Here is a 22,650-nt window from a genome sequence, read left to right as displayed (position 1 = left end):
TGTTTATAGTTGCAAGACAGCAGAGGTTTGAATTCAGATATCCTTCTGCTAGGTGGGTAGAAAGCCAAGGCTACTGAGTCCCGCCTGTCCAAGGCTTACTGGTTTAGGTGCCAGTTACTCACCTGTTGGTGAAAACAGTTCTGCGGACCCAATATTTGAGCCACACATGAAAGATCAAGCAATACAAGAGAAACTGCTGTTTGTGAAAACGTTTACAATAATCCCTAAAGCAAATTAATTAATTAATATTTAATGTTTCAAAGACTACTTTATATAACAACAAATTCCTATATGAAACATCTGTAGCAACGGATGATGAGCCTACAAATAAAACCCCCTAACATTTCCAGTGTGTTTGATGATTACAGAAATATATATTTTGTTATTTTAATTGGTTTAAATTTAAATTTTATCAATAAAAATGACATCTGAATAACTTCAAATGCAGCTTTAAATTACTTTTTCCCTCTGAGACTCACTACATTTAGAAATAAGTTTTAAAAATGTTGATGAATTTGCAAAAATGCAATATAATTTAAGCAGGGGGTCTACCGAAAATCAGAAACCATGGCAAGGGGTCTACGAGACAAAAAAGTTTGGGAACCACTGATCTAGATCATGGAACTATACTAATGCAACACCAGCTTCGAGTTTTTTTACAAAGGTGAAGAGAGTTGAAGTGCCGTCGCGCATCTTTTTTCGAGTATGGTGCAATGTGGCATCAATGATGATGCCAAAGAAGAACTTTGCTCCGCCATTCACTTGGATCGACCTGCATTGAGTGTAAAACTTTCGTACACTATTTGATTACATGTGTAAAAATGTCATTCATTTTCTATCTGATATAATAGATAAAATTTTTCAGAATAAGTGACATTTATAAACGTTTTTTTCCCGATCACCATATGAAACACTTATTTTTTTCAAAAATAGAAGATTTCAGTGTTTCTATATTTGGGTTATTTACACTAAATCTGGATGCAGACCTGTCTAACGTTCCGCTAAACGCGTTTAGTTCCATGTCTAGATATCTAGGTTTTTAAAGGAGAAAATAAAAGACCGGAAGTGTACATATAGCAACCTAACTTGCCGTTACTTGAATGAACAATGAGTAACAATGGGAAAAAAATATTTGGTTTTATTTAACTATATTACTACTAGACTAGACTATATCATCTAGATCTACGAAGAAACAGGCTTAGCTAGCTTTTTTTTTCTGACTCTCGTTGGTGTTAAATAAGTCATCGAAATATACTAATATTCTTTTTATTGTAAGTGACTTATTAAAATATTTATCTTGTCTTATATTTTCTTAGATTAGAAACTAGATCTAAGTCTAAGTTAGTTTAAACTTTAAAGTTGTTAAAGTTAGTTGTAGATCTAGATCTACTTGTAAACTTAGTTTTCTAGAATTAATAATAATTCAATTAATTATTTATTAGATCTCTATAAAGTATCATAAGTATGATTTATAATAATATTCATCCTTATGCCTTACCTTACTTATGTTACTGTTATGATACTAATACTAATACTATCATTCATTATGATGATCTATAATCTATTCATTCAATTTCAAGTCTAGTCTAGTAGAATCTAAACTAGTCAATCTATAATAGTATAATTAGTATTATGAGTATCTATTCTTATTCTAAGAAAGATAGATCTACTACTAGATCTAATACTATTACTACTACTTAGAAGCTAGATCTAGATTAACTAAGATTATCATTATTTTAGATCTACTCTAACTCTAGACTCAACTTTAGTACACTCTACTCTATCTAGATCTAGTAAATTCTAGTACTTTTCTATATAGATCTATAATCTAGATTCTAGATTTTTCACATCAATTCAATGGACCTCATTCACCAATCGTAAACAAACAACATTTAGCCACATGGTTCTCTGTCTCTTCTATTACTTCTAAACAAATTACGTAGTCCATAACATAAATTTAAGGCTGTCACGAGATACGTTTTTTCATTGTTTTATCAATATTATCACGTGGCTAAATATTATTTGTTAACCATTGGTGAATGAGGTCCATTGTGAATATTTGACATTGAAATTATTATTCATTTATTATGTATTCTCTCTCTATAATAGTTTAGACTATAGTCTAAATATATATCTATACTATAGGCTTAGTTTTTAGGTCTTAATCTTACTCTTAGTATATATATTCTAGATTTTAGTAATAGTTCTATGACAATTGAAATAGTCTATCTGTTGTCTATTATCTAGACTCTATCGCTCTATCAGTAAAGGCAGTATATAATATTTGGAATATTGGGTAATTTCAATATTGAAATAATATTTCATTACAAAATTAACTACATATACTCTTACTGTTGTAGTACTAGATCTATATATAGTACTCTATTCTGGGAAGAAGTATAGGCAGGGTATGAACCCAGGACTGTTGAGATAATCAAATAACAGTCCAGCGCTCATACCACACATTTTTAAACTTTCAAAATAATTTAATCATAACCCTAATATGTAGACAATATTTTGAATACTTATTATTAGAAATTCTTATTAAAAATGGTTATTAAAAATGCTAAAATTCTTAGATGAACACATTAACTGAACAACATAGTATCATACTAAATATTATTAATTACAAATATTAATTATTAAATTTATTTTCTCTGCAAATCACAGATCTGTAGCATGGTAATAATATTTATGTTAAAGTAGTTTTTTCTTTACGTTATTATTTTTTATTAATTCATAATATATGGACCACACATTTTCCAATAATTATTTTCTAAATTAATATTTAATAATTTTGTTTCATACCTTACAGGAAAGATGACAGAAACTGAAAACCAAGGTGCTCATATTTTGCTGTCAGTTGAAGCAGAAGCTTACGTTGAACACTTACAGCATTTTGATATCAAGGATATAGGATCTATAAGGTTATTGACAAATTAATCTTAAATAGGGCTATATTTGTTGTTGTTTTGTTTTTTAGAAGTATGGCTATAATTAATTGTAAAAAAAGTTTTGTTTAATTACCTATAGTTTCTCTGTATGTTACAGTTTTTTTTTTTTTTTGTTGTCATCATTGCAGGAGTCTCTGATTAGTCAGGATTAAAAACATTTACTCTTGCTACATTACTAAATTATGCATTTTACAGATGGCACCAGCAACATGAGTACTTAGAGAAACTAAACATGCAAGCTGTGATAAATGCAGCTGCAAAAGAAGAAGAATTTGTGAAAGAATATTTTATTTCCTATGGCAAGGTGAGATATTATTATGAACACGAGTAGATGAGACTCTTAATCATACACCAAAACAGACCCATCTATAGTAGATAAAGAGAACTTTAATCTTAGTTCAACAAATAATTATAGCTCTATAATAACCTCTTTTACTCCATTTTCTGTTTTCTTTTTTCAACACGCATTTGCATCCTTCCACATTCACACTAGGCAGAGCATGTAACAGGTATTTAAAATTAAATTATTCTTACTACCATTTTACTATTTTATACCTACAATAGAACATTGTCTTGTTATTAATATAGTTTTTACACAACGACTACTTTTCTTATCGTTGTGCTGGCCACATGAGACCCTGCTTGTTATCCATTGACAATAGAAACAGATGACCTTAACATCATCTGCCCCATAGATCACAAGGTCTGAAAGGGGTACTTTATTTTTGTACTACTTCAGGCCTATTTCATAACAATAAAAAATAAAATAATATGAAAAACATACTAAGTGAGACAAAAAAAAAAGAGAAAAAATTCATTTCATATATAAATGATTTTTATTATGTAGGCCTACATGTTCTATTGTCTGATTTTTGTGCACAATGGTTTTAGTATACTATAGTTATGTACAAAAATTGTTGTGATGCATTAGTTCTTGTGAGTCTGTTTTTATGCAAGAGTCAAGACTAAGTTCCATAAAAAAAATTTAAGCATCTTTAGTTGGTAATTATTTTGTTATCCCTTTTTTTAAATCTGTATACATTACACTATTAATAAAGTACAAATAATTTTTAGAACCATGGTTGCTTTCTTACAAAAAAAAATTGTTTTATAGATTCAAATAGAATAATCAGAAAAGCTTGTCATCTCATATAGTTACTTATTATAGAGACAGAGAATGTTCTTTTCAAAACTTGACATAATCTCACATAATTTTTATTTAATTTCAAGTAGGCTATACTATTTGCTATTTAATCAAAAGACATTTTATAGTTTCTAGAACATTTTGAACATTTGTGCTAGCAACATAATGAATAAGCATTGTGATGGCAACATAACATAATAGTTCACCATAGAGACAGGAACAAGGAAACCTTGCATCTAGGTCTTGAAGGGAATTTAGCTTTATTTCAAAATAGACTACCAGTATATTAAGATAAATAGAAATTGACAACAGAATGGTGGGCAAGAAGCACATAATGATATTATTATATTCTCAATTTTAATCTGGCACATTTTTTTGTTTGCTTTGTTTTGTTAGATTCAACTTTTGATTGAAGACCTGCTGACTACAGAAGTATGGAAACAAAAAATATTCCCTGAATTAATAGAAATGGAATTTGAACCTAGAACAACATTTCCTATTTATATTGTGGTATGTGTTTACATTATAGTTTAGACATTATCATTGTGTTAAGATTATAGATCAGAATACCTATGGAATGTTTTTTTTTTAATTATGTGTTTGGTTCTAATGCTATTTATTGTTTTTGTTTGTTTGTTTGTTTTTTTTTGCTTTAGCATTTTACAGAATATATTGCCTTGTCTGCATTCTCTTTTCTACTGTTTTATCTGTAAACGTAACCGATAAAGAATGTCTGAATATTTATTGTCAACAATGACATCAATTCATTTGTTTCATCATGACATATACTTGGATGAAATTAAAAAGTACTATGGACATGTTTCATCCTTGACTTATTTCTGTAGGCAATTTACATTTTCCTATTCACATCTTCTGAAATATAGACTTGTTAATGATGTAGCTTAGAAATTAATATAAACTTTTCAGAGTAAATATGACAGAATATTGCTAAGCATACAAACAGAGTAGGGAATAAATAAGTAGGTTATGATACAGATTCAGTATTAGGTATAGAAACAAAAAAATTATCAATACTAAGAAGCAATGAATCTGGGTGCAACAGATTCTTTTGGTCTTCTGAAAGCAAACCCTTTTATAAACTTTTTTAAAAATGATTATAACCATTATTTTTTAAACAATTTTTACGTAAAGTGTTGTTTTTTTTTATTGTGACAAAATATTGTCATGTATTACATATATTTATTTGTTTCCTTGTGTTTTAGTTACTAAAAGGTAATTGAAAACATTTCTTAATTTAAAAAGACCAAAATGCACATATTTTTTCACATTTTAAAAAATAATATTTAATTCTCATTGGTTTGTGTTATATAAAAGTAGTACAGTTGCCAGTTGTTTCTTTAAATGTATCAATCTTTGTCAGCATCTACAAAATCATGTATGTTCAAGCTGGTTACATGCCATAATCTGACTGGTGACAAGTAGATCCTTGTGCATTGGTTGTGAGCAATCTTGCTTTAAGTGTACATTTTGTTTGGAAGAAGAATTGTCTTTTTTGATAGTTTGTAATTTACAGTTTCTGATCTCCAAACATGACTGTTTCAAACTTGAGGGTTTACACTAATTTCTATGCACTTTTTAGCATTGAACAATCAATTTCTAATCTCTTTTGCTTGTAGTACACATTTTTATTATTTAGTTGGCAACAGTGTTCTTTTAATAAAGCAATCACTTTTTGTTAAGCCAAAGGTACATCTGTGTATTAAAAATGTGTCCTATATATACATATATATATAATTGTAATCTAATTTCACCCTCATGTTAGTGGTGATAAAAATAAAACTTTGACTCGCAATACCATACTATGATTACATTTTTTAAAATATTTCATCCTTCACCAATCCCTTGGGGCACCATATAAGATCTGTTGACTGTCTTTCTTCATTCCTCTCTGTCTTTTGCCTTGAATAGAATTTCCTTCAATGACAGGCCTATCCATTCTTTTATGTTGTCCTCCCATCGCTTTCTCTGTCAGCCTCTACTTCTTTTTCCTGGTACTGTTCCCTAGTGGAAGATCTTTGTGAGCCCTGAGGACCTTGTGATGTGGCCACTGTGATGTTGCTTGTTCAGGCTGTCTTGAGGTCAACTCTAGATGACTTGAATTTCAACCAATTACTCTGCAAGCGTTTGAGTTTTATTGTTCGGGTGTATTCAGTGTAGTTGATCAACAATACAGAATGAACAAGACATCTATTTAACAAGTAAAGAGATGTAGTCAACGCTGACGAACAATTTATCCTATGTTTATTCTAAGAAAAAGGCCACAGTAAAAGTCTCTGTCAACTAAACATGTCGTTACCCTAGAGGATTCTATCGCTAACTGATTTTCCTGTCTCTAACCCAACATATCCCAAACGTCACTAGTCCCGTTCAATATGCATCTTCTATGGTGCGTCGCTAAATAACTAAACTATAAATAAGGTGTCTAACACCATAGAGTTTAAGTTTGTGTTTTTTGACAGTGGTTAGCAGGTCATCGTGGATTTCAATTGCTCTGCATTTGTGATGTGGTCTTTGTAAGAGTTGTACAAATTAGAAACAGGTGAAAAAACTTTAAAAATCTTTTTCTTTAGTTGTACCATGAAGCTACTGTGATTAATCTACTGGAGACAATGATGTTCTATAAAGAAACCTGTGAAGCAGCTGAGGAGTTCACGCTAGACCTTGTTGATTATGCTTATAGAAAACTTTGTTTTTTGGCTGCTAAGTAAGTGTATCTTGTGTTCTACCATGTCTTTTATTTACAAATACAATAAATGTAAATACTCTGACAGACCATAAATGTAGTAAAAAATCTGCCCTAGAATTTTCTTATTTTATTTATTTAATAAATGGTTTTAATAAATTTCCTTTAATGAAATGGTATTAGTTAACCTGACTTTTACCTCCAAATGACTGATTTTGTGAGAAACTGTTACAATTTTTTTTTAAGTCACATCATTTCCCTCTTTGTTAAAAAAAAAAAAAACTTTTTCAATGTCACAAACAAATAGACTTACAAAATTGGTTTCATAATTTTTTTGGCTATATTAATTATATAATTTATTTTTCATCTGTGAATTTTAATTTATTATACCATTTTGCTTTTTAACTCAACCTAATGCAAATTTATAAAACTGAAATTTCAAGCCGAAATGCATTAAAATATTTAGAAATTTTTTTATATTAAGAATCTTCAAGATATAAAAATATTCCATTTAGAGGTCAAGCTAAAGAAGATGTTGAGGAGTTTCTGCCAAACAGTTCAGATTTGACAAAATGCTTAAGCAATATGGAGGTAATTGATCTAATTGATTGTAAATTATGTTTCCAATGTTAATTAAGTTAATTGAATTTCAGACTCTTAAAAAAATATATTTTCTTTAATTTCTTTCTACATCTATTAACTATACAATTAACATATATCACTACAAAAAGTGTGCAACATAGGTCAATGTAATTTTTATTTTTAATTTCTTTATTCATTGTAATACAAATTCATTGATCCAATTAGGAATTAGAAAAACAAGACAGACAACTGCAATTTGAGATCAGCATTAAAGCCCTTTCCTTACTGAGATACATAACAGATAACTTAGATTGGTATGTTATAGTTAAGTCTGAAGTAGAAACTTTATGTCTGTATGCTTAAAGTGGATTGTCCCATAAAATAACTCATTACTACAAATTACATTACTCATTCTAAAATACTAAAGGGTAAACATACTATTATTAAGGTACCCAAATTAAACTTTTTTTTAATTGCATGAATAGCATTCTCAGTAGGCTGTCTTTTATGGACCACTGGGTAGAGGGAGTATCTGGGAGCTTTCCATGCAGCCTTTAGGCAGTTCAGCAATCACAATTCAACTTGACGCAAGTTTGGAACTCAAGCCCCCTCTGATAGCTAAGAAGTTTATGCCTCCTAGCCACACTTCCCACCTCCTTTTTAGTGCATTGAAATTTCTATATGCCTAAATGTTACTTTTATTTGATCTAATTATATTTTTTATGTGTCTAAATTTTACTTTTCTAAAAACTTATTCAGTTAAAGTATATGAAAAATGATGTGTACCAGTTAAGAGATTGGAATTTTAAATACTAGGTATAACTGCTAAGGAAATACCTTTTTTTATATTAATATTTCACATTTTGTATGAAAAGAAATGGACCGATTCCCCCCCCCCCTTTTTTTTTTGTCAGCACCTAGGAGGGCGTGAGCCACAGTTTGAGAAATGCTGGCCTATGCCATCAGTGTTGCCCTTCAGAAAATTTGGTCTATATGTATTGCGGAGGACATGATATACGGTTCGGCAGAACTTCACCAAGCACCGGTCAGCAAAGTATCAAGTTGACCTCTGCCCTGGAAGCCGGGATTTGAATTCCTTTTCCGGTTGACTTCCTCAATTTGAATTCCTTTTCCTGCTGGCATCCTGCATTGATACTCACTGGGCCACATCCACTCCAATACCACCTTGTTTGATCCTGTTGTTTTATTTTTAAGTTCTTTATTTTGGTCAAGGCTGCAGGTTTTTTGTGTACATTAAACTTGAAATAAGCCTCCTGACTTGCCTCGTCATTTTGGTTATTACATTCTGTGCCAAACCCACCACAGAATCTTTTGGTGTCAGAAGTGGGATCCGAAGAAAGATACAGTCTACCAGACCTCCCTGTCAGACGATAAGTGGAGCCTTCGGACCCTTCCAATCAAGTTAGAAGTTGAACAAGTACTTTTTTATGATATTGTACCATTTCTAGATATTCCTGTTGTCTCTTTTACTTTCAGGGTAGTTTAGGTAGTTATTTTGTTTAAGTATATAATTGTATTAAGTTAGTTTGAGTATAATTGTATTAAGTAAAAAACACAAAAAACATGCAGCCTTGACCAAAACAAAGAACTTAGGAATAACACAGCAGGATAAAACAAGGTGGTATTGGAGTGGATGCGGCCCAGTTAGTTTCAATGCAGGATGCCAGCAGGAAAAGGAATTCAAATTGAGGATGTCAACTGGAAAAGGAATTCAAATCCCGGCTTCCGGGGCAGAGGTCAACTTGATCCTTTGCTGACCGGTGCTTGGTGAAGTTCAGCCGACCCATATATCATGTCCTCCCCACTACATATACAATTTCTTTCTAATACTGTAGTATTAATTTACTCATATATTTTTTTTAAAATTGTCATAGTTTTTAATCAAATAATATATTTTATAAATTTTGCCTCTCTTTCAGCTTGCCTTTAAGTGTTATGGCTAGAATTCTCAACACACATGATATACCAAATCTGCTTGTACAACTTGTGGAGTCACCTCCATGGACTAAAAGAAAAAGTGGTGAGTATATTTTTTTTCTCGTCAATATTGGAAATCAGTCCTATATCTGAGATCAACCGCACCATGGTTTTCAGTTCTAGCAGTTCTCCTTACAGCTCCTTAATTTGTTTCTTTGGTATTAGTTTACGTGACTAGAAACGCTAAATCAGATTTCTCTTATATTTTAAGAATATGCAGAAAAAAATGCAGATTACAAATATGTAATTTGATTTCCTCTGAGATAAATAGTTTTTAAAATATATATTTTTAAGTTTTATTTCTTTTTACCATACATTGTCATTGGAAATACGCCATTTTGGTTTTAAGGCTTAATACTAGACTATCTCCCTTGAATTACTTCCCAACTATTTTCTGTTGCTGTTTTGTCTTTCTTTCTAGCAGCTATTAGATCTAATATTAAAATTCATTTAAAATGATAGCATAAGACTTCTGATGATAAGAACAAAAAACTCTCTTTAAAAAAAGTTATTGAAAAAAAGAACAACTTCATCAATTTATCATTAACATTTTTTTTAGACCTTCATTTCAGTAAATACAGTTAAAAATTCATAAGTTGACAGCATAAGAACAAAAAATCTTTTTAAAAAAAAGTTTAATATAGATAAGTGAGATAAATATGCTTAAAAACAACATGGTGGTCAGTAAAGGTATCTGGGTATCTAAACTATTACCGTTTCTTTTACATGTTTAGGATTTTCCTTCAGATTCTGAAGATAATTTTATCCTAGCCCAAACCTTTAACAGGACACTGGGGGATGGCAGTGGGCAGGGTTCAAACCTGGGACCTTCAAGACCAACAACAGTTCAGAGTGCATAATACACAACCAGGCAGATATCCAGCTTGTTTTTTTATTGGTGTATCTTGGGACCATTACAGTTGACCTACCTCTTGAGTATGAGGAGTTAAAGCATTTTGATTGGCTATTCTAGTATTTCTTTAAAAGTGCTTCTTGAATATGAACTAGAGCATCTATGTGTCCCCATTATCCCTTTGACCGTTAAGAAAGATTTTTCCTAATGGACAGTTGTGGAACGGAATTTCTTCTCCCCAAGTCCTGTCTATGCCAAAGACCATGACTATAATTGGGTCCTTCCAGCTTCCAGTCCTGGACCCTATGCTACAAGGAAAGGGGGGCTGCGCTAACCTTGGGAAATTTCTTCACATTCTTATTTTGTAACTGCCACTAAGCCATGTAAGGTCTGCCACTCCAGCAATGGGTCTTTGATGACAGCCCCATATTGATTGGTGTGGCGGACTTGTTGAACTGGGTTGTTAGGTCTCTCTTTCTTCCTCACCTTGGTGAGTTAAAGAAAAAGGTTCATCCAAGGTAACCATGTGGAGACTAAGTTGTGTGGTGTTTTTAGCACCTGCATTATTCTTCACCAAAGTTTTGTACCTTGTCTTTTTTACATTTATATGTTAATTTTGGCTGCTACACCCCTTGGCATGATATTCTAGGATGTGCTTGATGCAGTCTTGATAGGTCTTTCTTCTTAATTTCCACAGGAAAAATATTCAAATTTATTGAAAGCAAATGGCAAGAAGTCAGTTTTGAAGACAGTTTAAAACTAACAAAAACTGAAGGCCAGGTTGGTGGTTTGGTTTTATGTTTAAATTATTCAAAAGTCTATTTCAGTTTTTTAAAGTTCCTTTTAAATTCTAACCTAAATGTGAAAAAAAGAAAATTATATATGTAAGTGCTATAATTATCAAAAAGAAACTATAAGCTTGCAATTGTTTCATTTGGATAGGTGTGGCTGGCATTGTTTCACTTGTTAATGGAGAAGCCATGTCAAGACAAATATGAACTGAATAACTACAGAATTAATGTAGTTATCAAGGTAATTATGTTGTGAACAAAATAGTCACATAATTAATGTTGTTAAGTAATTATATTTTATTGAGCCAAAATCAAAAAATGGATTTGAACAACAAAAAAAATCATTGCATTTTTTTTTTATATTTATTCTCCATATTTCTAGTTACGTTCATATTTGACTGAAGTTCTGTTAGACCAGTTACCTATCTTGGCAGAGTTGCAGCGTTATCTAGAGCACTTGGCTATAATGGAACCTCCACCAGCCAAAAAAGATCTTGTCTTAGAGCAGGTTTTCTATTTGACTTTTTCATTAATTTATTTTGCATATTTCCGGTGACTGAGTGGTTAATCTTCTTAAGACGAAGCGCAATGGCTATTTGGCGAAAAGGATGAAAGCGGCTGATTTATCGGCCGTGATGATTCCAACCATAGGATTGGCTAGCCAGTGTTTGTATCAGCCAATCAGATTAGTTCTTCTTAGTAGACTTTAATGGCGGTTTCCTTCACTGTTTTAACGCGATAATTTTTTTTTGTATTGATTTTTTAAAGTTAGGTAATGAGGGGTGAAAATTTTAACGTCTGCTGGCGATATTGATGAAAGCAAACTCAACGACTCTGATTTTATTTAAACTATGATAGCCCTAATAAAATTAAGGGCAGTATTTATGAAAGCTTTAGATCTAAGTTTACACTAGTACTAGATCTAGATCTAGTATGTGTTGACGATGTCTATTCATGGTAACATGGTTTAGAGGTAAGGGTGAGGAGCTGATTAGAGAAGACCCATTTGAGCACCAAGGGATTAGCACCTCATAGACTGTTTTTACAATCAGTTTAGTTCAAATATTTGTCATTGAGACTAATAAATATGATGCCAACTTTCTGACCAACAAACAGCTCAAAAAAAGATCCCTGGGTCATAGATGGGTGGCTGTCACTGGGACAAAAATGAAGGTGTTTGTTTCCATGGTACCTGGAGGGGTGGGGAGAAAAGTAGTAAAATAATGTGATAGACGTGTCTGAAGAGTCTCCATGTGCCTTGTCTCCCTAAAGACATGTATTAGGGCTTATTCAAGCATAAAACTTCTTAAAAAACTCTTACCTTTTTAATTCTGTTCTGTTTTGAAAAAACATTTTTGGAATTTTATCGCATAAATTATGTAAATTAGCTTATTTTAATAAATGTTAATAATTCAGATAGATTCCATGAGATTAATTTAGTTAATTCATTTCTCTTCAATAATATATATATATATAGATTAGTGTATGTAAAGTAATTTATTTATTTTTATTAGGAATTTTTTTGTAAGAGAAGTGTTTACTCTGGAAATAGTGCTCCGTCTTTTTGGCACAAGACATGCTAAAATGCTTCGTCTTAAGAGGGTTAAGCATATGGCTTCCAAACCTGAGGTCCTGGATTCGAATCTCAGTGAAAACTGGGATTTTGAATCTCTGGATGTTTAGGTCATCCTTGTGTACACCCAACTCACCTGACTTAAGTTGGGGAAAGTAAAGTTGGTTGGTTGTTGTGCTGGTCACATGACACCCTACTCTTTAACCATTGGCTACAGAAACATCTTCTGCCCTCTACGTTGCAAGGTCTGAAAGGGGAACTTTACTTTTACTTTAGTATAATGACACAAGCAATAGAAATCATACAAAAATGATAAGATTTTGATTTACAAAAAAAAAACTTTACTCATTGAAATCCATCTATATTTTATTTGGAGTTAACAAGCTTAGTGAAACACTTGTCAACATTGTCTTTTGTAACAGGTCGTGAGAGAAATCAGAATTAAAAATAAACTGATTTTTTTTTTTTTTTCTTAATAAACCATGATTTAAGTATATAAAGAGTCACTTATGATCTCCATTTCACACAAATTTGCTGCCAGCTAGGAGTCAGTTTTTCTAATAATATTTTAAGAAATAAGTTGTCTCTCTTTAATAACTTGAAAAATAAGATCAAATCAATTTCGCTCATTTTTTTTCCTTTTCCTGCTGATTCAGGTGCCAGAGATTAGGGAAAGAATACTGAATAAATATGAGGGCAAGTGGAGCAAAGTGGCCAAAATGTTGTCTAAAACAACTTTCAACCAATCAGAAGCAGAGACCAGAGCACAAGCTGAAAGGTCAGACATTTGCATTTGATAACTTTTTTTATATCTTGTTTTTTTTTTAAGTAAACAATTCCAAGCTAATATGATAAAAGGTTACAAAGGCAGTTTGTGTGGAAATACAAACTCCAAATCGGCCCCCAAAGTGGTCCACCCAGGCAGGTAAAAAGGCAGGTTTCAATATTTTCAGAACAAACATCAGAATGAAATTCTAACAAAGACAAATGACAGAGGAGAATGGAGAAAGAAGGTTGACAGATCTTGTGTGGTGCCCCAGCGGTCCAACAGACCAAAGGATAGGTGAAAGTGAATTTGAAGTTAGATATGAACCTGGCCTAACCGATGTCTTAGTATGAATATCTAATTAATCTAATTGTTTTGTAAAAGGTCCATCTCTTATTCAAATCCTCAAGAAAAAAAACTTTTCCGTAAACAAAAATAAAAAATTTTCCTTTAGTTAGGTGTTAAATATTGATTTAAAAAATTAGATTTTTTTGCTTTCAGAAAAGAAAAAAGTAGCCATTGCATTAGAACTTTAAATGGTCTAAAATATTATGAAGTCGGATTTTCACTATCTTTTCCAGTTTACGAGATCTAAACGGGATGGACTGACATTCCACACAAAACTAATAGCGTCTTTTCCCCTTTTGGGGGCCGCTAAAAAGTGTTATTGCAACAGAAATCATCACTGTATTCCCAGACCTCTGTCATGTTGACTTTGGTTTCTGCTAAATGAAATTGATCAAAATTTTATATTTGTTACTTTTTAAAATGAAAAATTGTAATTGCCAACATTTAGAAAATCTTAGTGACTGTAACATTAATAAACATTAGTTACTATTCTACATTATATTGAAAAACTACAAGTATGATGTAAATTATATTTGGTCACAAATTTGACTCCACAAGGGAAAAAAAAAGATTGACTAAGGTCTTGGGTTATCAAAGGGAGCTAACAATCTTTGCTGAGAGTATGAAAAGTTAGAATTAGTTACACAGATAAAGCATGGGTATTAGTAATTACACAGATATAGCATGACTAATGTAGTAATTACACAGATATAGCATAGGTAATTTAGTAATTACATAGATTTAACATGGGTAAATTAGTATTACACAGATATAGCATGGGTAATTTAGTAATTACACAGATATAGCATGGGGAATTTAGTAATTACACAGATATAGTATGGTTAATAATTTTTTACAGACCATCTTGAATAGATTTTTTTCTTGTGTAGGTGGGCAGCAACATATAACTTTGACTTACTTCAAGATCTCATCTCTGAGCCACCCAAATGTGCTGTCTGTGGTCAGGCTGCAAGTAAACGTTGTTCACGATGTCAAAATGAATGGTACTGTCGAAGGTACTAAGTAGCTTTTTTTTTATTGTTTTTTTTTAAATAGTTATATGTTATTAATTTTGTATTAATAAATAAAGGATTATTAATTAACTTTTTCTTTTCAGTTTTTTTATGTCAGTATTATTGTAAATTACTGTAATTTGGGGATGGATATTTTCTAGTTTTATGATTTTGGTGTTTGCATTTTACTAATAAAATTGTGAAAACCAAGGACTGACACGAAACAATCCTCCTTAAACCTACCAAAACACAAACAAAATAGGATGCATTGAAGTTCAAATCAAGTGAAACCATTTGTGTTCAACAATAGAGTTGAACAAGATTGTGTTTGTAATATCTATTATTTATGTCAAAGTTTTCTTATTGAGTCTATAAAGATCTAAGGGAAACAAGACGGAATGAATCCTTTCCCAATGCACTTTAGTAGATTTAAATATATTCCATGTACAGCCAACTCACAGAAAGATACCAAACAGATTCATGAAGTTGAATTACGAAGCAATATTTATATATTTGAGAAAAAATATTTTATGTTGTTCATGTCAAGGATTATTTTTCTTAAAATTTGGGTGACAGCTGGCCCATTTCTTGTTTATTCTACTCTATTCTAGTGTAATTTTTTTCCCCAGAACTTCCTTATCTAGTGTTAACTTTATGGTTTGTTGTTTCATGAGAAGATAGTATATGTTGTTTTTTTAGTGTTGGTCGTGCTCCAGTCTTTGGACCACTTGCTGAATTTGCCAAGGGCGTCTTGTCGTAAAAAATTTGATGTTACTACAAAGTTGTCTGTGCTGATTAAGACAAAGTCATCTGCTAACATGCTGCTTTTTATTTTTCTTGGTAATTTTAGGTTCAGAATTGTTTATGAATATTAAGAAGAGAGTTGGAGACAGAACCATTTTTTATGCCCACTGTGTGACTTCTTTTACCTTTCATGCAAAACAAAGTACAGATTGTTCAGATATTTTTTTTATCTATTTGTTCCTCTATTGATCTGCTATTTCTAAAACCAGCTTGAGTTTTTAGATTATTTGACTCAAGGATTCATTTGAGTCTATTATTCTATACATCTGCATTTCCAGCTGGTGAGACTGATGGGATGGTAACTGTTCAGTTTATTTCTTTGTTTGCCATGCTTATTATGGAATCATAATGGCTTTCTGCATGATTTTCAGCTTTTGTTGAGGAGTTGTTTTGGTTTGAGGACCTATTAGAGCTTTATCTAATTCCTTCATTTTTAGGCTTATCATCCATGAAGAATATGCTGGTTTGTTTACTTGAATTTTTTCCCTGGAGTTTTGCATGGACATATTTAATTATGGCTTCATTAATTTGTATGCACAATTCAATTCAAGATGACCATCTCTAGAAGAGGAGATAAACAAAAATGCATAGGGAAGGCTGCATCTACCTTTGCTAAACTCATACCAAGAGTTTGGAAAACTGTAAGCTCACTACAGTGATAAAAATGGAGGTTTACAAGGCAGTGAGTTTTGAGCATGCTATTGTAAGCAGTGAGTTGTGGACTACTTCTACAAAGCAAGAGAGAAAACTAAACTCATTCCACTTGCGCTGCCTCTGAAGGATCTTGAAATCATATGGTAAGAGAGAGTGTGCAACACTGATATTCTTGCACGAACAGGTCTTTTCAGCATCTTCGCAATCTTCAGACAATGATGCCTGCATTGGCTTGCTCATGTTTGCTGGATGGAGGACAGTTGTATCCCGGAAGTCATCTTTTACGGGCAACTCACAAGTGGCTCAAGAAAAGCTGGTCATCCCCACCTCCATTATGTGGATGTAATAAAACGGGACCTCAAAACAGTGAACATTGATTCTCACTAGGAGGACATAGATCACAGAGATGGAGAGAGAGATGGTGATGTAGAAATCTATGGACAGTTTAAAACATGGGCCACAGCTGTAGAAGAAAAGCGTGCCATATGAAAAATGGCCACCTCCTATACCATCTAAGCCAAAGCCACCTTAACCTGCGATATATGTGGACGAGATAGTCTCTCCAAAATAAGGCTCCACAGTCACATGAAAAAAGTGTTCTATGAAGGAAGCCAACAACATTTTGAAAATATTTTGTGAATTATTCACTGCTTCTTGGCCTTTCAGAGATTAGTTGTCTGTTTCTATAACCAAAGGAATCTATCTGTTTTCTCCTTGACTTAGGTATTTTGCAATGCTCCAGAGCTTGTGGCCATCTCTATTTACATTAAGTTGTTAATGTTTTTAATGTTAACTTTTTCTCATAGCAAAGAGGTAATTTTTTCCTGAAAACTTTTAGTTTTTCTATACTGGGGTTATTTTTATCTTTGTTTCTGGCTTTGATGGTGGTATTGTGGAGTTGTTGAAGGTGATCAGATTTATTGGGATTATAATCTTTCTTGCTCCTCTAGAAATAGACTCCTTAGCTGTTTAGAGGATTCCTATGGTGAAAGCTGAATATTTCTTGCTGATCTGGTTTGATTTACTGTGTATTTATGTGGTGTATAGGTCATTTAGATTTGCGAATATATTCCAGTTAGCTTTTTGTAGTTACATCTTGGTAAGGTGTGGTTTTCTGATGTTCTATAAGTGGTATTAATACTGATGAGCATGGACATGTGGTCACTGGTGGCTAGTTGATCAGATACATTTCTTGTGCACTTTTTGATCTGCTACATGGGACATTCTTGGTAGAAGATGGTAGCTCCCCCAAGTTTATATCACTGATTTTAAGGTATTTCTGTCACATATACATCTGAAAGGTTCTTGATCAACTCTTGATATTTTTCTTCTTCTTTCATATGTACCTAGATGCTTGCTGCAAACACATTTTTTTGTTTTTGTTTTAGATAAGTTTTTAACTGTTTTTGTTGAAAATACAGTATTGTATTGTCTGCTTTTGTAAATTGTTTTTGTGTGCGTTTCTAATGTGAAGACTGAGATGATGATTAAAAATATGTAATTAAAACATATTTAAGTTTGAATTACTGAAATGGTCTTGACATATTTTTTTAATGTAGACCACAATATGCTCCCTTTTTATTATCATTTTTTTAGGCTGATAGCATTTTTTTCCCTTTCCTTGCATTTTAGAAAATTGCTTAAAGACAATAAATAAATTTTTCAAAAACAAACTAGATCTATATAAATGAATAAATTTTAATAAACTGGAAATATCTGACAATATTTTTTCTAAATTTCAGAGAATGCCAAGTTGGACACTGGAAAAAACATAAAAAAGCTTGTGATATTCTTTATGACACTTTACAAAAAAGCAAATGATTAATTCTATGTTGAATAAATGTGTTCACACAAAATATATATATTTTTTTAAAGTGTACAATTTTCTCTATTGGATTTGCTAGGTCAACAACTTTTTATTGTGAGATACAGCATTCTTCTTTAGAGTGGTCCTTGCAAACCATTATAGTGAAAGTGCTAAAAATCACTTGCGCATATCTCAATTGAGAACATACATTTGCTTTCCAAAAAGTCACATTATGATTAGGCTCGTGAAAGTTAACCCTGTAGCATTTCTTGTACCTGATTAAGCCTCTTGACTAAGACACTTTTATAGAGATCTTACATTTTGTTCCAATGATGGGCTGAAGACACATGCTAGAAAAAAAGTAACATTTATCTAGCAGCCATAGCTATAACTGGATAACTAACATCCAAAAGTTCTGTTCTGCATTAAGGGGAGAAAAAGCTACATAAGAAGCATTTTTATTTAATAATTATAAATTTAATTTGAAAAGTTGGCGGTGGGGGGGGGGGGGTATTTTTTTTGTGCTAAAAATGGCTTAAAGATGTCAAAACACAAAAATATAATTAGGCTGAGAAATTATTATTATTATTTTTAAAAATCCATTCATGTTCTAATTAGTTCCATTGCTATTGATACAAAGTTATGTTCAACAACAAAAAGATTTAAAAAAAAAACTAGTTTTTTGTTAACATGAAATATCTAAATTACTTCTAAGAAGAGGTACAAGCATTTAGTATTCATAACATTTAAGAAGTTGTAATGGGCTATATTGTAAATTTTGACCCAGATTTCCCAAATTGAAGTTACAAAAGAAAAGTATGAAGATATATATTTAGGTAGGTGCTGCTCACATACCTATACACTGTATTTCTATAAATAAGATGCTTGTATGGCTACCTGGTCATGTGTGCTGGACTGTCGTTTGGTTGTCTTGATGGTCCTGGGTTAATAGCCTGCCCGCTGCCATCCCCCATTATCCTGCGGGGGAGGGGGTGAATATATATATATATATATATATATATATATATATATATATATATATATGCAATTGGCAGATCTCGAAAAAAATAATTAACAAAAAAAGCGAGTAAAAATATCACCAATTCTAAGGAATATTGTGCGTAATGACACACTATTACTTGTAAAGGGTTATGCATACATTTGAGTGTCTTTTCGTATGCACTCGATGTACAAGCCTTGTTTGTAACATAATGAGTTTCTAAAATCTTATCTTCCTTTAAAAGATAATATAATTAAACAGAATATACTTATGCCACCAATCGTATCCATGTGTTACTATAGTTGTGCATGTTACTTAGAGACTGCTACATTATTAATTTTCTGGACTGATTCAGGCATATCATTCCATGCTCTATATTATATATAAACTAATATATAGCCTATATGGATGTGGCAAAATATGTAGGTCACAGCTGGGAGCGTAACCACAAGAAATATTGCATTCCTCATTAATCTTCGGGCTCGAAGACAAACCTTAAAATTATTATTTTTTTATATGTCGCTAGTCAAGAACTAGGACTATCACTTACGAATTTGTCCTAGATGATGGAATATGAATTGTGCCTTTAAAAGGGAGTTGAAACATCATAATTTTACAATTACAACTTTTTACGCAGAATTTAAATATGTCAATAACTAAAATTTGAAAAACTATCGGAGTTTCCCTTTAATCAGAGCAATCATAGAGGGCCTGAACATTGTCATGCAACGTCGCAACCTGTGTGCAGTTTAGACCAATAGCTCGAGATCGTTGCTATGTCACGATTCGTAACATCAAACCTGTGACGTGGCAACGAGCTACTATAACAACCATGAAGTCTAGATCTACATCTACGTCCTGACAGTATGTATGAGATTTTATGACTGTATTTATGCCAGGCTCAACGAGCACATATTTCAAGTCATTTTTTTTATTTATTTGTCCGGTTTATTACGGCAATGAATCCATGTTGTACCTCGTTGTACCAAATTCGAAGACAGGAAAGCAGTCCAACTTCTTTACAATGACCCATAAAATAGGAATATGTTTTTGTAATCATAACTTTTTTAAAACCTTGGTTTAGGATCCTCACTTGTGGATACCTCAATAAACTGGGCTTGTGCATTAGAATGGATTTATCTGTGATTGGGATCTGGTTTGTCCACGTGCAAAGGGTTCATTACCCATTTAAGAAACACTGCTCTAAATTCCTCTAATGTAATTATAGGCCTACGTAAATTAGGATTCCAAAAATTGTAAATTAATATTCAAAACCGGAAAAGTATATTATAATTAAAAGTAGGCCTATTAATTAAAAAATGGATTCTATATCATGTTAAGTTTCTTTTTCATTAAATTTTTAGCTCCACCCCTATATAGCCCGACTTATAATTACTATGGCCAGCCAGCTGGCATAGGAAGGCGCGAACATTTTTCCTTTGTTTCAACTGGAAAAGGTGGGTTGGTGTGAGACGCCAAGTGGTAAAATTTTTAGAAACACTGAATTAGGCTAGATCTAGATCAGAGGTTCTCAACCTTTCTAGTTCTGCGATCCTTTTTTACAATTAACCGAATTATCATATTTTAGCTAATGTTACAAAATCGTAAACCTACTCATAATGCAAATATCTGATACCAATTGCCAAAGCTGTATGTTTAATCACGAAACACTAAATATTTCTGCTTATAACTAAATTATAAAAAAAAAATAATAATTTCATCTATCTATTTCTATCTGCATTTATATTTACTTTTATATTGCGTGTTCAAAATATTCATTTTTTATACTTATGTGGCAGTTCGAAAGAATTACGGAGCATATAGTTAACAGCTAGTATCAAGATTACTTCTGTATTTAACAATTAAGTTGGAAAATCCTGTTTCGCAAAGATATATTTTTAAAAAAATGATCTCATTTAAGATGACTAAGATGTCAAACAGGGGGCATTTCTTGTATTTCATTTTTATCGTTATTAAAGTGCTTCCAACTGTGTTTTTGTTTTCTAGTTTAAAACTATTTTAATTCACCACGAATATAAAAATAAAACGTTTTAAAACTTTACTTCTCGACATCAATGTCACGTCAGTGTGAAATAGAAGAATAGTATTGGATGTATCAAACTCATTACAACGCTTTGAAAAAAAATCAGCTGTTTAAAACAATTTCACAAACTTGAACGCACCAACATCGTTCTTGTATTGACACAGGCAGATATGAGATGATATGTATAATTTCAAGGATTACCTGATCAATAAATCAACAGACATGTCAGCTATTCTGCGAACAGTGTCATTAGATACAGAGATTGAACTAAATTTAGCAGATCTAACAAATTCGGTTCCAATCATTACTAGAACAATGTATTTGGCTGCTGGCAACAGTAATGTCATCACACTGGCGGATCCAGAACTTTGGAAGGGAGGGGGGGGGGGGCGATTTTTTTCCAAACCCTAAGCCTAACGCCCAGTAAAACAAATTTTTTTAATAATCTTTTTTTTCGGCGGCGATCCTCAAAGCCTTAATCTAAATATGTGGGGTATCTCATCTTTTCAAGGTACAAATCGGCAGTATTTGCAATCTAGAAAGGGCCTGCAACTTCATAGTAGAATATTTTTCAAGTAAAACATTTTCAAAAAGGTAATATTTGAATAGGATGAATAATGAGCTATAGATGTCAGGAGAATGCATTTCTGCTATGAAGAATGCAAGAAAATGCTTCTGGTGTTGGGGCTTTGCAGCGCTCCCCCAGACCCCCTAGCTGTCAAGAGAAAGGGCTCAACATGACTTTTTTTTCTGTTTCTTTTTTCGCCAAAGGTTGAGAAACACTGCTTTTTTTAAATTCTAATATATGTATCCTATTCAAATATGACCTTTTTGAAAATAGTTTACTTGAAAAATATTCTACTATGAAGTTGCCCCCCCCCCACCTCACCAAATCGGCTAAGATACCAGAAGTATAGCGATATAATATAAAAATTATATAGTAATTCAGCTATTTTTGTTCACAAACTATATATTTCTAAATAAAAGTATCAAAGGGTTAAGGTGAGAAGGGCTGTAGATGTATTTGCCCCCACCCCCACTCCACCCAATCGACTAACAGGAGAACGACATAATATAAAGATCGGTTAAAATATCACTAACAATTTTTAATTATATAGATATTTAATTGATTCTGTTAACAAGCTGTGATTTCTACAAATAAATTGGACCGCCCCCCCCCTTCGAAAGTTTATGGTTGATGTCATATTACTATTTATAAACAAATTTGATTCCGCAATGATGTAACGATCTGTTTCGTCACATTGTTTGATGGACAGTAATTTAAACAAATACTAATGCTGGAATGATTTTGATTCAGTTTACAACATTTAATCTCGAATGGCAATTATAGTTAAAAAAAAATAGTAGCTGCCCATAAAAAATGTTATAGGCCTACAATGTCAAATTAAAAAAAAAAAATATTTTTCCAATGGTCTAAGGCTAAGGCAACCCCTGGAAAATTGTCATTCGACCCCAAGAGATCACAACCCACAGGTTGAGAACCGACATGCAGCATGGTCAGAAGTAACGAGAGGCCATTGACTGTGACAGCCTGCGTCACGGTTTGGATAGATCTTTTTCACTCTTCTGTTAAAGAAAATTAAGGAAATTAATA

General features: G+C 32.2%; 1 protein-coding gene across 1 annotated transcript; it reads left to right on the top strand.

Annotated features, from left to right (window-relative positions):
• The first annotated feature begins 1,062 nt into the window (after positions 1 to 1,062).
• On the top strand, positions 1,063 to 18,042 carry LOC106063076 (zinc finger MYND domain-containing protein 10-like). Its single transcript, XM_013221395.2, has 14 exons — positions 1,063 to 1,271; positions 2,816 to 2,927; positions 3,150 to 3,258; positions 4,495 to 4,608; positions 6,690 to 6,823; positions 7,318 to 7,393; positions 7,610 to 7,698; positions 9,325 to 9,425; positions 10,933 to 11,015; positions 11,178 to 11,267; positions 11,409 to 11,534; positions 13,256 to 13,377; positions 14,604 to 14,729; positions 17,927 to 18,042. The coding sequence occupies exons 2-14, from the start codon at positions 2,821 to 2,823 to the stop codon at positions 18,003 to 18,005; spliced, it is 1,356 nt and encodes a 451-aa protein (XP_013076849.2). The 5' UTR covers positions 1,063 to 1,271; positions 2,816 to 2,820; the 3' UTR covers positions 18,006 to 18,042.
• The last annotated feature ends 4,608 nt before the right edge of the window (positions 18,043 to 22,650 follow it).

Source organism: Biomphalaria glabrata, chromosome 4, assembly GCF_947242115.1.
Source record: "Biomphalaria glabrata chromosome 4, xgBioGlab47.1, whole genome shotgun sequence".
NCBI classification, from domain to species: domain Eukaryota; kingdom Metazoa; phylum Mollusca; class Gastropoda; family Planorbidae; genus Biomphalaria; species Biomphalaria glabrata.
The sequence above is the reverse complement of the archived record's forward strand: the minus strand, read 5'-3'. Positions and strand labels throughout refer to the sequence as shown.

Bases quoted from the DNA above. Each gene is read 5' to 3' on its own strand.
- LOC106063076 (XM_013221395.2), top strand. From the start codon at position 2,821: ATGACAGAAACTGAAAACCAAGGTGCTCATATTTTGCTGTCAGTTGAA. The intron at 7,699-9,324 runs GTATGTTATAGT...CCTCTCTTTCAG, and splicing joins ATAACAGATAACTTAGATTG to CTTGCCTTTAAGTGTTATGG. The intron at 13,378-14,603 runs GTCAGACATTTG...TTTCTTGTGTAG, and splicing joins ACCAGAGCACAAGCTGAAAG to GTGGGCAGCAACATATAACT.